The following is a 13,762-nucleotide window of genomic DNA, read 5'->3' as shown; positions in this document are numbered from 1 at the left end:
GTGCCTTTTTAATGATCAAATTTAAGCGAGTATTTTCATTTAAACCCGAGATGGACACCAAGACACAACTGACACAATGTTTTGTTTGTTTTCATTCTAAGCAACTGCAAAAGATTTTGGGCAAGTACTTAAATGACTAACAGGGATTGAAGTTGTTAAAACAAGGACAGACTGTTTTTTGAAAAGATTAAATCAGACTCTAAGTTTAGCAGCAACATGTGATTCAGTTTAAAAAGAGCCTATCAGGGATATGTTTAACCATACAAAATCACAAACTACTTCATATTACTGTAACGACAGCAACAACAACAACAATAATAATGACAACAACAACAATAATAACAATAACAACAATAATAATAATAATTACAATAATAATAATAATTACAATAATAATAATAATAATGTTTAATCTTCAGTTCAGTTTTATAATAAGTGCCCACTTTTGTGTGGCTGTCAAAGATTTAATGGGTTTAAAAGTATTGGTCGGTTTAAATCTAAATAGAACGGAATGCGTTGTCTGTGGTTACACAGTAAACACACATTCACCGTGTGACAACTTTCACAGTTCACGGTCAGAAATGTGACTTTGAGAAGGTGTGTGACATCACACCCCCCGCACAATCAAGAGCTTCCGCTGTATCATTTCCTGTGCCTGCGCGCTGATGGGCAGCTAACATGTAGACGAAGTTTTGCACTGTTTAATTTATTAACTTAGCTACTCTTCAGGTGGTCGACAGCATGGAGAGGAGAAGAAATTAGCGCAAGGTTCATATCCACGACACAGGTAAGCGCCGTTCAAGTTGTTTTTACTTTGCGCGCTGAGTAATAAAGGTTGCTTTCATTATTCTTAGTTCGTAGCTAACTAGCTAGCTACCAGGGCACTTATGGTGGTGGTCGACTTTAAAAACTATCAAGCTAGCTGAGGAGGGTTTTACGTCTCCTTGCCGATTTTTCATTGTATTGAATGTTATTTGCGTTTGATACATAGCTGCTTAAATGCAACAGCGTTTGATACTTTTGCATTCCTTGTTACATTCCGTGTAAGCGCACCGCAAACGCATCGGTTTAAGCGTGTTTCAGTGGTTTGCTAGCTAGCTAGCTAGCCGGCTAGCGTGCTTGGCATAGAGACGGCGAGGCTGTCATTTGCGCCGTCTCGTATTAGGAAGTGGGCATGTCTAAGACCGATCTTTAACCAACTGATGCTCAGGAAAATTGGATTGGCTTGTACTGTAACCAATAGCATTTGGCAAGTTTTACAATGGTGCTTGCATGAATTTTTAATTCCCGCATTTCATTCCGGTGCAGAATTCTGCAATGTTGCAGACGTGGTCGGGAATCTGTAAATTGGAGAACGCAATGATAGTGTTCGTGCGCTTAAAAGTGTTTATATGTTTGTATTGGGGTGGTTTGTTCCTCCTATTAGCGGGTCTCCATCAGACTGAAGGAGCAAGCACAGAGATGACCAACATGAACTGGAAACCATTTATCTACGGGGGGATGGCCTCCATCGTCGCAGAGTTTGGTAAGCCCACTAATGGATGCATTGTATGTAGGAACTAGCTTGCTAGCGACATGCCTACCATCCTGCCTCAGCAAAAATTTCTGCACCCGAGTCGATATAACCATGCAACGCAGAAGAACAGTTCCGTCTGAAAAATCATATTCTTATACAGATGCACCGGCTGGCTGTATTCAGCTAATGCAGAACAAAGGAGATAACACAGACTTGTGCCACATTTGATGCTATTTTAATTGGAGCGTTTAGACTTGCTTCATACACCTTTACCCAGGGTGTGTTTCTGGTACGGGTATGCAGAATAAGACGAATACATCGATAGAGCTACTCAGTGCAGCTAGCTATAAAGATAGCCTAATTGCTAGAAATTATAGGCACCTGCGACAAACATCTAGAACCTGTGGTGCTATCGTCAACAAGTTAACTTGACTATCTAAATGCTCTCTAAAGGTGTCTGTTTAAAATACAGCATGCCTGTGCCTGAGTATGTCACAGCTGTACTGGCGCATAGAATGGCAGCGATAGGGCATACACAAGTTTGATTTTGATGGTCGCATTCCGACGTCGGATGTGCGCATGTCATTCAGCCATCTGGACCGCTCATCCTATTCACGGAGCGTACTACTGTACAAAAGCTGGCACACAAAACGTTAAGATCGGTGGATATGCGCAGATATAAGATCCGCAGATCCGACCTAGAGAAACGCGCCCTGTTGTGTGCAGGCCGGTTGTGCTTTTTCAAACCTGTTTTATATTACTGACGAACTGAAAGACGCTCGCAGCTCTAGGTTCTACCAGATGTGAGGATCACGAGCCTGCGGGTCAAAATTTGCTCAAAGCCCAACACATAATAGTACTCCTGTTATGAAAAACGTCGTTGGTGCCGTTTCAGGGCAGACTCAGATGCTGCGTAGGAAAGTGACAGCGTGAGCACAGCTCGGTGCGGCATTCTCTGACTGCGCTGTCTGTGTGTCTATTGACGTGTAATGCGAGTTGCTGTAACCTGCCAGGCACCTTCCCGATCGACCTGACAAAGACGCGGCTCCAGGTTCAGGGCCAGACCCAGTGTATGGAGATCCGGTACCGGGGCATGTTCCACGCCCTGCTGAGGATCGGGCGAGAGGAGGGTGTCCGAGCGCTGTACTCGGGGTGAGAGCTCATCGTCCTTAGAGCACTAAAGCTCTCTCTTTCTGGCTAAAATGCTAAACCCTGTCAGCTATGTCCATCTATGTTGCCTTGTCTGAGAAGAGGTCTAGGTTTTGGCCATGCCACATGAGGACAGCATTACATTGTTTGTGTTTTCATAAAACTGACTGGTCACTCATAAGAATTAAAAAAGGGCAAACTGGTGTTCTAGTGAGCGTTAAGCCTGCTTTAGTTTACTCATTTCCCCATTTGTGTCTGCTCTGTTGAAGGATTTCTCCAGCACTCCTGAGACAGGCCTCTTATGGCACCATCAAGATCGGCACCTATAACACTCTGAAGAAGCTGTTCGTGAGCAGACCAGAAGGTGGGCTTGAATGTTCAGACTGTTTTTTTTTTTTTTTAAATTAAAAATTTGTTCTCAAAAAAATGAATGGATTGATCTGAAAAATTGGGAGGCATGAAAATTTATGATTTTTTTAAACCCCCCACCCCCCACCCCTTTCACACAAGTGGCTAATATGTGATAAACCAGGATGTGAGAGTGTCTTTTTGTAATATGAAGCTTTTAAACGTGCATTACAGCAGCAGAATGGGTCAGGGCATGAGACCTTGGGGCTAGGGGTAGTTAGGGCCTCTGATTTTCCGTTGCTGTAGAGCTGACCTTTGGAAATAGAAAAGGGCACTGCGCACAGAAGGCCTCTTTTCAAAGGGAATCAGACATTTCGAATGGAATGTAATGGATTTCTGTTAGCCATGTTGATCAATTTCACCTAGCAGAGACATCCCTCCTTTCTCACGGTGGTAAACGACTAGCAACCTGTGAAATGCTTGCAAGCTAGCTCAGAAAAAATCAACAGCAATCTAACTAGATTGAAAAACGCTCCCAACATTACAGATATGAATTTTGTCCTGTATTGCTTTAGTATGCAGTGGTAGATAATTGATCATTTTCCCCATGTTTTCTGTTTTTGTTCGTGGAGCTCACGGACACGCTGCCTAGTCAGAACAGTAAAGGTACAAAGTTCAGCACCACATGGGCAATACTGAAAATCGAGCACCACGGTGGAGCTGCAAGGTGACAGCGGTACCTTACTTTGGCTTATGCAGCTAATAAGAATAAAAAAGACCCATTACCATTGTGATCAAAATGGAAAAAACTTCTCCCTGTATCCTTCGCTGTCAAAGATCAGCTTGATTTGTTGAAGTAAATCTCACAATTTACTTGGTATTGTACCACCTGGCTTCCTCCTTTTGTCAACTCCATACTCATAACTAGTTCTGGTAAACAGAGTCTAGCTAAACCAGGATCACGTCCAGGACTTGGCAGCCTGAAGTGACCAACTTTCAACCAGCACTCCACCACTGACTGGCCTTTTCAGCATGCCTTTTTTAGCAGAAATACGTGCTAGTGGAGATAGCCTTCCAGCTCTGTAATGTTGTTGAAGGTTCTCAGGAAATAGTTGTTGAAGATACGCACATTGGGTTACACAGATCAATACTGCGCAAACACACAAGGTTGCTTTTTCTCTGTAGCTATTTTATGTGTTCCACACGATTACCACACACACACATCTTGACACAAGCTCAAGAAGTATGCTTATGTATTCAGAAGTGGCAACGAGTTTGGGAATTATACAAGCTCTGACATTTAATACAGTGCTTTGAGTGACCCAAGAATTACATTTGCTGCCAATGGGGAAAAAAACTACCATACCCAAAATGGGTTCATGAGTTGCAGGAATAAATCATTGACCGGGACGAGCTTTTGAATGTCAGAACAGAACTGATGGCTTTTGATTAAATAAAATAAAAGACAAATGCATGATTTTTGGTCTCTGTAGGAAATCTTAGTGTCACTTCAGCTGTGATATTTTACAAATTCTTTTCTTTCTCTTGCATGTTTTTCTTTTATGGATTGCATGGATATTACCAGCCACTGACTCATAGATTCACTGATGGGCTGTAATCAGCATTACAAAATGAATCAATGCAGTATCATGTTTTGTTGGAAACAAATTTTATTTAGCAACTTTTTGCAGTAAACAGTTTTTTTGTAATTTGGTTTCGGATTTGTTGCATTGGTCACAGAAAATTGCTTGAGTTATTGTAGTACAAAGAAACTTAAAGGGAAAAGGGCTGTTTTTGTTGTTGTTACAATTGATTGTATTTTTCATAATAGAATGCACCTTTTTAAGAATGGAAAATCAGAGGTCCTATGACCCCCAGGTGGGTCACTGCTATTGTACATTTTATACACTCATTTCCTACAAAATGTACAATCTTTTTTGCATTTAAGTTGCCTTCAAAAAGGCTATTTTCGAGGCAAACAAGTAACGTGATGTAATGAAAGACCCAGAAAGAGTTGTTCTCCCCCTCCACCGCAACAGCCTTATGTGTCATTTTAAATCACTACTTCTCTCACCCCTGAGTCATTAATGCATTACCACTCCCAACCTTATGGGTGCGAATGACCTTGCAGGCTTGCAGGACAGGGCAGTAAAGCTGTCCTGTTGTGGCCAAGTTCTGGGGGAGTGGAGATACTGCTGCACCCTCAGACACCCGAGCTGGGTCGTGCCATTGTCTCTGTGCTGGCCATTGTGTTGGAACAGGAGGGTTGTGATGCCTTGAATGGTGGGAGTTGCACTGTGGGAGAACAGGGGTTCAAATGACACCCTGTTCCCATGAAATATTCTGATTAGGCCTCGGGGGAGCATTTGTGACATGCATGTTTAAAATCTCGCTCCAAGCAGTTTTCGTCCAGACGAATCCCTCGGTCAGAATGAATCCTCCAAGGCTCTCTACTAGATTAGCTGGAGTTAGACTGACAAATGAGCCGACGCAGGGTATTAGCCAGCATAATCGCCAGGGTGAAAGCCTGTAAGGCAGAGCTTGTAAGATGCTTGTTTGTTCAGTTTGCCTCAGTGAAGATTTTTAAAACTGAGAGCATCTACCATTATTTACCTTCAGTCTAAACAAACGAGCAAAGAGCCGCTACAGCGGCGATCTGTATTCCACCACGTTTGCAGCTGCCCGGCTCTGGCTGGCTCCTCCAGGGTAGGTGTTTTCGATGCAGCGCTCGATGTGACGCCAGTGTGTCTGCACTCAGGCAAACAGTGGAAAGGATCATCTGGACCCCTGTTCTCAGGAAGCTGGGAAAAGAAATGAGCTTTTGGGATTACCCTGTTTGCTATGTCTTTTGTAAAGAAAAAGAATCTGTTGTTGCTTCTTCACTCTGCATGCTTTGCCAGGATGTGCCACTGTGTGTTGAATGCTTATTTTGATACAGGCTTTGGTTTGCCTGGTGGTTGGGGATCGAATGCCCGTTCTCCTGCCATTAAGAACGGCGAGCGGACCACACTAACTATTGGTCACATTGATCAAGGACGACTGTAACTATTGTTCTAAACTCGATCCATTTTTTTCCTCCTCCTGTGTCACACCTACTGTCATTGTAGAATTACCGGTGACTAGAGATCATTTTGTCCTAACACTGACTGTAATTGCTAAAAGGTCTCCCCTTTCAAATCCTTGCGCTGAATGGGCAGGGTGCAATCTCACGCTGTCTTTAATAGTCAGTTGGCACTGAGCTTTGTCATTTTGGCAAATCGTAAAGCCATATGAGCCGCACATTTTTGGTGTTAAAGTGGATAATGGTCTTTTTTTTATTTTTGCTTTGCTTTTTTTTTTGTTTGTAATTCTGTTAATTTACCGGAAATAACTCATCAGAGAACTGCATGTTTCTTTGTTTATTTCGTGTAGTGTTTTTTTTTTTAGCATTTAATTCTAATGAAAATCTAATCCTGAAGAATTACTGCGTTTTATGTGGTACCGTACCTCTGTCTTTCTTGCACTTCTCTATTTTGTGTGTCTTCGGTGCATTACTTGTACAGCCTAATGGCCTGCACCTCTTTGCTCTTTGCAGATGAGACCATGGTCATCAATGTGTTTTGTGGGGTTCTGTCTGGAGTCTTGTCGTCCTCTTTGGCCAACCCTACCGATGTTCTAAAGGTAAAATACTTCCTCTGGGCAGTGGCAGTGTGTAAAATATCTGTTTTTAGGTATGACTGATGTATACTGTGCATCTGTGTGTGAATAAACGTGTGTGTGTGTGTGTGTGTGTATTATTTTTATATAAATGTTGAGGTAGTATTAGGCTGATGTTATACATAGTTGTAGCATGAAAGAATGTTGCTCGTACCAGGAATGATTTTGAACTGTAAATTTCGATATTGTCTTGTTGAATTGAGTCAGGCTGTGTTGGATTGCCTCATCTGACTATGCATGAGATGAAGAAGGCACGCTCCCTTGTCTCATGAGTCAGACCATCTCCCACACAGTTTGATATAAATGATATACTGGTGGGTTAGTAATTGAGCCTCTTGGCTTGGTTTTCTCTCGGATGATGTTTCAGATCCGCATGCAGGCTCAGGGCAGTCTCCTCCAGGGCAGCATGATGGCCAACTTCATCAACATCTACCAGCAGGAGGGGACCCGAGGGCTATGGAGGGTAAGTGTGATGGTGACAGTTAGGGGTTCACCTCAACCATTGCACATTGTTAGTCAGTAACTGTTAGCTTGGACAGTGTCCGTTTTTCACTATCTGATGGTAGAGGAGGGATGTCTAAAATGGATAGTTAAAAAAAAATACAAAGTGGTCATTATTCTGTCAGTTACTAATTCCTTCCACTGTCCTCACAGGGTGTCATCCCCACTGCACAGAGGGCAGCTATTGTGGTGGGCGTGGAGCTTCCTGTCTATGACATCACCAAGAAACACCTGATTCTGTCCGGCCTCATGGGAGATACCATATATACACACTTCATGTAAGTTCAGCTCTGGGACCTCACTTTAAAAGCTACAATGTATACAGTCCTGTGATCTATATAGGTTGTAGATTGTATAAGCTGAGGAGGAACCATAAGGTTGAGGGGCTTGTTTGTACTTTCAACACGTATCAGCGTAATACCCCAGTGTGTCAGGTACAAGTTTCCACAACCATGAAGTGATGTTATCACCTGCAGAAAGGACACTGTAGACAGCCCTAAGTGAAGAGAAAATTGCCCACTCCAGATTGTGTAACAGCAAGATGGAGCGCTGGCTGGTGCATTTGGTGGCAGTATGGTAATTATGTTATCTCACTGACATGTAAATGTTCTGTACCTTGTCTCAGACTAGGATGGTCTGATTTGCACAGGGCAGCAGGCTTGTGTGGGCCTGTTGAAGTGAGTTGTTCTGTGGGCCTGCAGTGATTACTGTTGTTACCATTGCTTTATTATAATGCTACAGTTGCCTTTGTCACAGATTGTTCTTGCCATAGAAACGTCTTGTTGGTTCAAAGTTAGAATTAATTCAGTTTACTTACAGATTTGTTTTGTGTGATTTTACTTTCTGTTCCGTTGCTATATGTCATTCCTTTGTTTATGATTCTTAATTGTGTATGAATACATTTAAAATCTTAAAACTTCTTAATCTTTTTCTGACATGCTGCACAGTTTGACAGATGCACAACCAAAGAAGAATGAATACACCCACACACCCACTATTTTTTCCGTTCCATTGAAGCATTCACAGTTGTGTAAGAGTGAAAATTATGTTGCACCTCTCAATCAAAATGACATGTTTTAATTGAGTTATTTCAATGACATCAGCCACTAATTTGTCCATAATTCCCTCAGCTTTAAGTTCAGTCAAAACTGAGATGAATTTGGGGATCAGATCTGGTTCTGGACGGCACTGCATGAGATTAGGCTCATGTTAGTATTAAAAAAGGAAAACGGCATCACTCATTGAACTCAAAGAAAACAATGACTGGAAGAAAACAGGAACTGAAGAAAACGGAACTGGATTTGAAAATGAGACTCTGAATGTGTGCGGTTGTCTGAATGTCTGCGTGGTGCTGTAGAGGGTTAAGACGACCGGTCTTTGATTCTCTGCTGTGCCTCCATCTGTCCCCGTCGGCAGTTCCAGTTTCACATGCGGCCTAGCAGGGGCGCTGGCCTCCAATCCGGTGGACGTGGTGCGGACCCGCATGATGAACCAGCGCGTGCTGGCAGGGAGCCCCCTGTACAAGGGCACTCTGGACGGACTGATGAAGACCTGGAGGAACGAGGGCTTCTTCGCGCTCTACAAGGGATTCTGGCCCAACTGGCTACGTCTGGGCCCCTGGAACATCATTGTATCCTTTTATTTAAAAAATGAACCGGTAGGTTTATTTACATTGTGTAACCGCTCTGTAAGAACAGTATAGTTCCTTCAGTACAGTTCATTTACATGGGTTATAGTCTGTGTAGGATTGTAATAAACCCTGTGAGTTTAACACCACTTTTTATATAACGGGCACCTGGAGTACTGCCTGTGCATTGATTTCTTAGAATGCTTCCTTTTTCCAGTCACTTTTGTGAAATGTAGCTCAATTGAAATTACTGGCTCATTTGGGTCATCTGTTTTTATTTACATGAATTGAGCTACAGTTTTTAGGTTTGGTCAAGGTTATTCTTTCCCCACATACCTTTTTTTGGGTAACCATTCAGAGGAAAAAGTAGTATAACAGGCAGATTAATAATTCTTTACTGTTTTTACAGCAAATTTATTCAATCACTTCATCAGTTGTATGGAGGTAGACTGAATGAGATACAGCCAGAGTGAAGCTGCAATAATTAAAAGATGAGAATGAACTAATACACTTAAATTGCAATGATTCTTTCAGTTGCAATACTTGAACAAATTAAAAACTGACCGTTAACTGCAGGACACAAAGCTGTTTTGTCCACACTTCAGTGGTCATTTCACTATAAATGGGGCAACATTGTAAAAATCTCAAAGAGCAGCTTAATCCTTTTTCAGTTTAAATTTGACTCATACTCAACGGGATAGAAAATATGATTGGATTTAAAATGCAGCTAAATAAAATGAGTAGTATTAATCTGGGATTACGTAGCTACTGTGATGTAGGGCCCAGGAGTGCTGATACTGGACAGTGTTCCCATGACCTCTAAATTTGATAGCTCCTTTGTGTGCTCATATTTCTAGGCAGACGTCCACTAATGTGACAAATGTACATCTTTAGACAGCAATAATAAACTAATGGCTATTTACCCTTAGTTTGAGGTACATACTGTAGAGAGACAGAGGCAGCTATAAGCAATATATGGTACAAGATCAGAGGGTTTTGTCATGGTATGTATTCTGACCCTGATTTATTCAATTTTTTTTTGTTTATTCTAGAGTCCATGTCAAATCATTACTGCCAAATTACTGTGAAATTAACTCTTTTTCTGGCATGACTGGAAATGGTGGCAGCTCGATACAGTCCATTTTGTGAGAATTCTAAAGTTGCAATATGGATATGTTGAAAAGTTAGTCATTATATGTGTATTGTATAAGAATGCTCTAGGACCTACTGTAATCCCTTGTGTTATCATAATTAGTACACTTTTATAGAATGTAGTCTGCGCTGGGCTATTATTCACTGAAGAGAATTTGGCTTTTAATGAGGTCATAGAAATTTATTGCAGAACAAAAATAGCTTTCCTGGACCACCAGATGGCGATGTCATTTTTTAAACCTCTTTATTTCTCTGCTTCAGACCTCAATTCTTTTGCTGCGTACTGAAAATAGCACTGAATGGCATTTTGGGTGGCTTTTTGTCTCTCCATCATGTTTCTAGAACATAGCACAAATGTGAATGACACATTTTATAAACCACTCATGCTCTCTTTGACATGTGAGAGGATTATAAAGGCCAGCATTAATTTTCATCGTTTGTCTTGGGTCTGCGATACCTTTTATTCATTCATGACTAAACTGGAGTCAGAGTTGTCCTTGACCGAATCCTCAGTTCTTCATCACCTATGAGCAGCTGAAGAAGCTTCCATTATAGCCAGGATTTGGAAGAGGATACTTCACTGGACCAGAGTGTGTGTGTGTGTGTATGTGAGAGTGTGTGTGTGCGCGTGTGTGTGTGCGCGTGTGTGTGTGCGCGTGTGTGTGTGCGCGTGTGTGTGTGCGCGTGTGTGTGTGCGCGTGCGTGCGCGTGCGTGCGCGTGCGTGCGCATGCGTGCGCGTGCGTGCGTGTGTGTGCGTGTGTGCGCGTGTGAGTTAAAGGGGGGGGGGCTTGGTGTTTCATCACTGAGTCCCTTTGTGCCCCAGCTTTCTGTCCTTGTACTTTCACAGTCCCTCCATTTTATCACTCCTTGCGTATGTATAGGCAAGTTTGTATGATTTTATTTTTTTGATATATATTTTTTTTGGTACCGCTTTTAAAAAAAAAAAAAATGTTTATTTATATTATGCTCCATCACTCCCTCACCCTGCTGTGAAGTTACCAATGATGTGACATTTGATTTAACTTAGTTAACAGAGTGGAGCAATATGCACTGCAGCCGAAGTTGTAGTTATTTCTTTGCATCTGTAGTATTTTGAATGTGCTAAAAAAAAATCTATGGCTGTCAAATGTAGGATGCCTTACATATGTGGAAGGTCGCATTGTTCTGACCACGGTCGGAGGTGGTCGGACACTGACCGAATAGGTTACGGGCTGAACACTGACCAGGTGGACGTCAGCTGGCCACGTGCTTACTCAGGAAAGCAGTGTGACACGCTATATGTCCGCAAGAGCGATACTTTGTCGCTGATATTTGAATTCAGGCCAAAATTCACACCAAAGCTGCAGACACTTTTAGCAACAATCTCTTATCAGAAAAACAAATATTGCACCCGGTCTCCTGATGCTCAGATTCATCAGTTTCATATTACTTTATATGAACTCCTTAAAAAATTGTAGTAATAGTGTGCACTGTTATAGTACAGTTTTACTGTAGGGCCCTTTAACATGTAGCATTTGATTTCTAGCCTGACGCCTTCTGACATATCACTTAGGCACGAAACAAGGTGTGAGAAATTGAGCTGGCTTCATTTTGGGTAAAAACTGGATATAATTTCTATATCCACTTACTGTTCCAAGCTTGGATGTACGGTGTTCTACTCAAAATGGCAGAATTCCAGCATGATCTGACTTTATTCTCCATTTGAGTTAACTGGCTCATCAGAGTTGAATTGGGATTTTTTTTTTTTTTTTTTTTTGAAAACTGGGACCATCAAAGCTTTGAAAATGGATAAAGGATCATGCTTAATACATGATCTGCCTGGGGTGTCTGGGCAGGTGTGAAACTGCGAGGTCAGGCTACTGCTCCATGCAGTGAGATCTGCAGTTCAGTAGTGTGTAACTACAGATGTTCCTGCACCTTTTTTAGTTGTTTTACTTAATCATTGAATACAGGAAAAAAATGAGTCAATAGTGTATATATTAACCAAACATTTGAACAATTGCCTCCTTTTTCAGATTAAAGAAAAACAGAATTATGTACAACATGCTGGTATTTGGCAAATGAATGGAGAAAGTGAGAGACAGTGGAATCATAGGAGTTGCCAAGCGGCTGTGTCGTTCTCTTCTGTTGTGTGCATGTATTAATGAGCTACAAATGTAACTTGCCACTTGTACTGTAATGAATGTGGGCGTCTTCACGGCCAGACTGTTTGCCACAGTGCGCAGATGCACGTCCTGGGAATGGGGCGATCAACCAGATGCCTCCGACTTGCTCAGGTCCCGCATCGCCCCCGGTGTTCATATACTGAGTGCAGATGGAGGCTCAGCCAGTTACTGTAGGTATATGTGAAAGCGCCCCTAGGTGAAAGGTCAGAGAGTCCCTCAAAGTACGTGGGTCAGAGCTGGCCCAGCTGTATTTCAGTCAATTTACAAAATATATTTAAAAACCTTTTTTTTTCTTTTCCGAAACTGTACATATTACAGCACTCCTGCTGTTTTGGCCGACGTATATACGCACACACATATACATGCACATGCAGTTTAGCAGATTTAGTCGTATGTAGCACTGCTTCAGATGAGGTTTCTTTTTTGGTCATTATTAACACTTTCAAGTTGAGTATGCATTTGAATTGAAAGGCATGTAATATTTGGGAAGTTGGGTGCTGGTTTAGTGCCAAATTAAGCATGTAAATTTAAGGGGTCATGTTACAAGAAGAATGACTTAATTGTACTGTTACTTATTTAAAACTTTGTTTTTAATTTAATTTATTGTACTTCCATCCTGATGTGGTCTTGTCATACACATGCCTTCTGGTGTTTCATATAGTTCCAGTACATTTCGCATTGAAGATTGAATACCTTTAGTTTTTTTCTTTCCAAGTATTACAGTTAATACTGTTGTGAGGGGCATTTTCATTTATTTGGAGCTTGGACAGATAATGACAGTGAACGCAGCTGTGGGTTATTTTTTTTGGAAGGCCTTGCATTTCTTTAGGCCAGTTCTGTTGTGGACATGGTGCAGGCGATGCCCTCACAGTGTCGTTTGAGGAGCTTGTCTTTGGTGCCATAGAAGTTTCAGGATACACAGGAATAACACGTACGTTTAAGTAGGACTTTCACTGAATCTTTTGGATGTGTTGGCTTTTCGGTTTTGCCTTCTAGTGACTCAAATAATTATTATGTAAGGTGCATGTTACATTTCTTTCAAAAAAATGACAGTAATGACAGTGCTGCAGTGACAAGCAGGGGGACAGCGTAACCCACAGGTTGTGACGCGTGTTTGTGTTGCTGACAGATTTTATTTTAATTTCTTTGATGTACAGATTCATAAACTGCACTACCTTTTCTTTCACTCCTGTGCTGCATAAGGTAGGCTTGATGTTATTAGCTTTATATCAGAGTTTTAAAAACAAACCAAGAATTGATTTTTTTTTTTTTTTTGTGAAGAATGTACCCCCAGTGTGAGCCAATGACTAACCATCAAGAATCAAGGTTCTCTATGTATGGAAAAAGTTCTTCAGTTTTTCTATCATAGCCTTGCTATAGAAACAGCTGTTGGATCCCCCATTTACCACCCATGTTACCAGCCATGGTTTGCACTTCAAAATCTCTTGCATTGTCCCACAGCATGCCTACAGGCAAACAGTTGAGCTTTTTCCCCCCCCAAAGTGTTGTGGATTAGTTGAACAGTAAATCTGGGTATGCTTTATTTAAACTGGCCACAAGGAGGAACTGTGAAACTGGAACTGAAAAATGGCAAAGCCGTGGGCTTT

General features: G+C 41.7%; 1 protein-coding gene across 2 annotated transcripts; it reads left to right on the top strand.

Moving 5' to 3' along the window:
* Positions 1-662: 662 nt before the first annotated feature.
* slc25a14 (solute carrier family 25 member 14) lies at positions 663-10,580 on the top strand. Of its 2 annotated transcripts, XM_036525677.1 has the most exons (9): positions 663-787; positions 1,427-1,525; positions 2,530-2,668; positions 2,935-3,029; positions 6,588-6,673; positions 7,077-7,172; positions 7,364-7,488; positions 8,627-8,840; positions 10,503-10,580. In XM_036525677.1, exons 2-9 carry the CDS (start codon positions 1,462-1,464, stop codon positions 10,542-10,544), a joined length of 861 nt encoding a protein of 286 aa, XP_036381570.1. In that variant the 5' UTR covers positions 663-787; positions 1,427-1,461; the 3' UTR covers positions 10,545-10,580. The 2 variants fall into 2 exon arrangements, with proteins under 2 accessions (XP_036381570.1, XP_036381568.1); XM_036525675.1 differs by lacking the exon at positions 663-787 and having other exon boundaries at positions 1,283-1,525.
* Positions 10,581-13,762: the final 3,182 nt, after the last annotated feature.

Source organism: Megalops cyprinoides, chromosome 3, assembly GCF_013368585.1.
Source record: "Megalops cyprinoides isolate fMegCyp1 chromosome 3, fMegCyp1.pri, whole genome shotgun sequence".
In the NCBI taxonomy this organism is placed as follows: domain Eukaryota; kingdom Metazoa; phylum Chordata; class Actinopteri; order Elopiformes; family Megalopidae; genus Megalops; species Megalops cyprinoides.
This window is presented reverse-complemented; position numbering and strand designations above follow the sequence as displayed.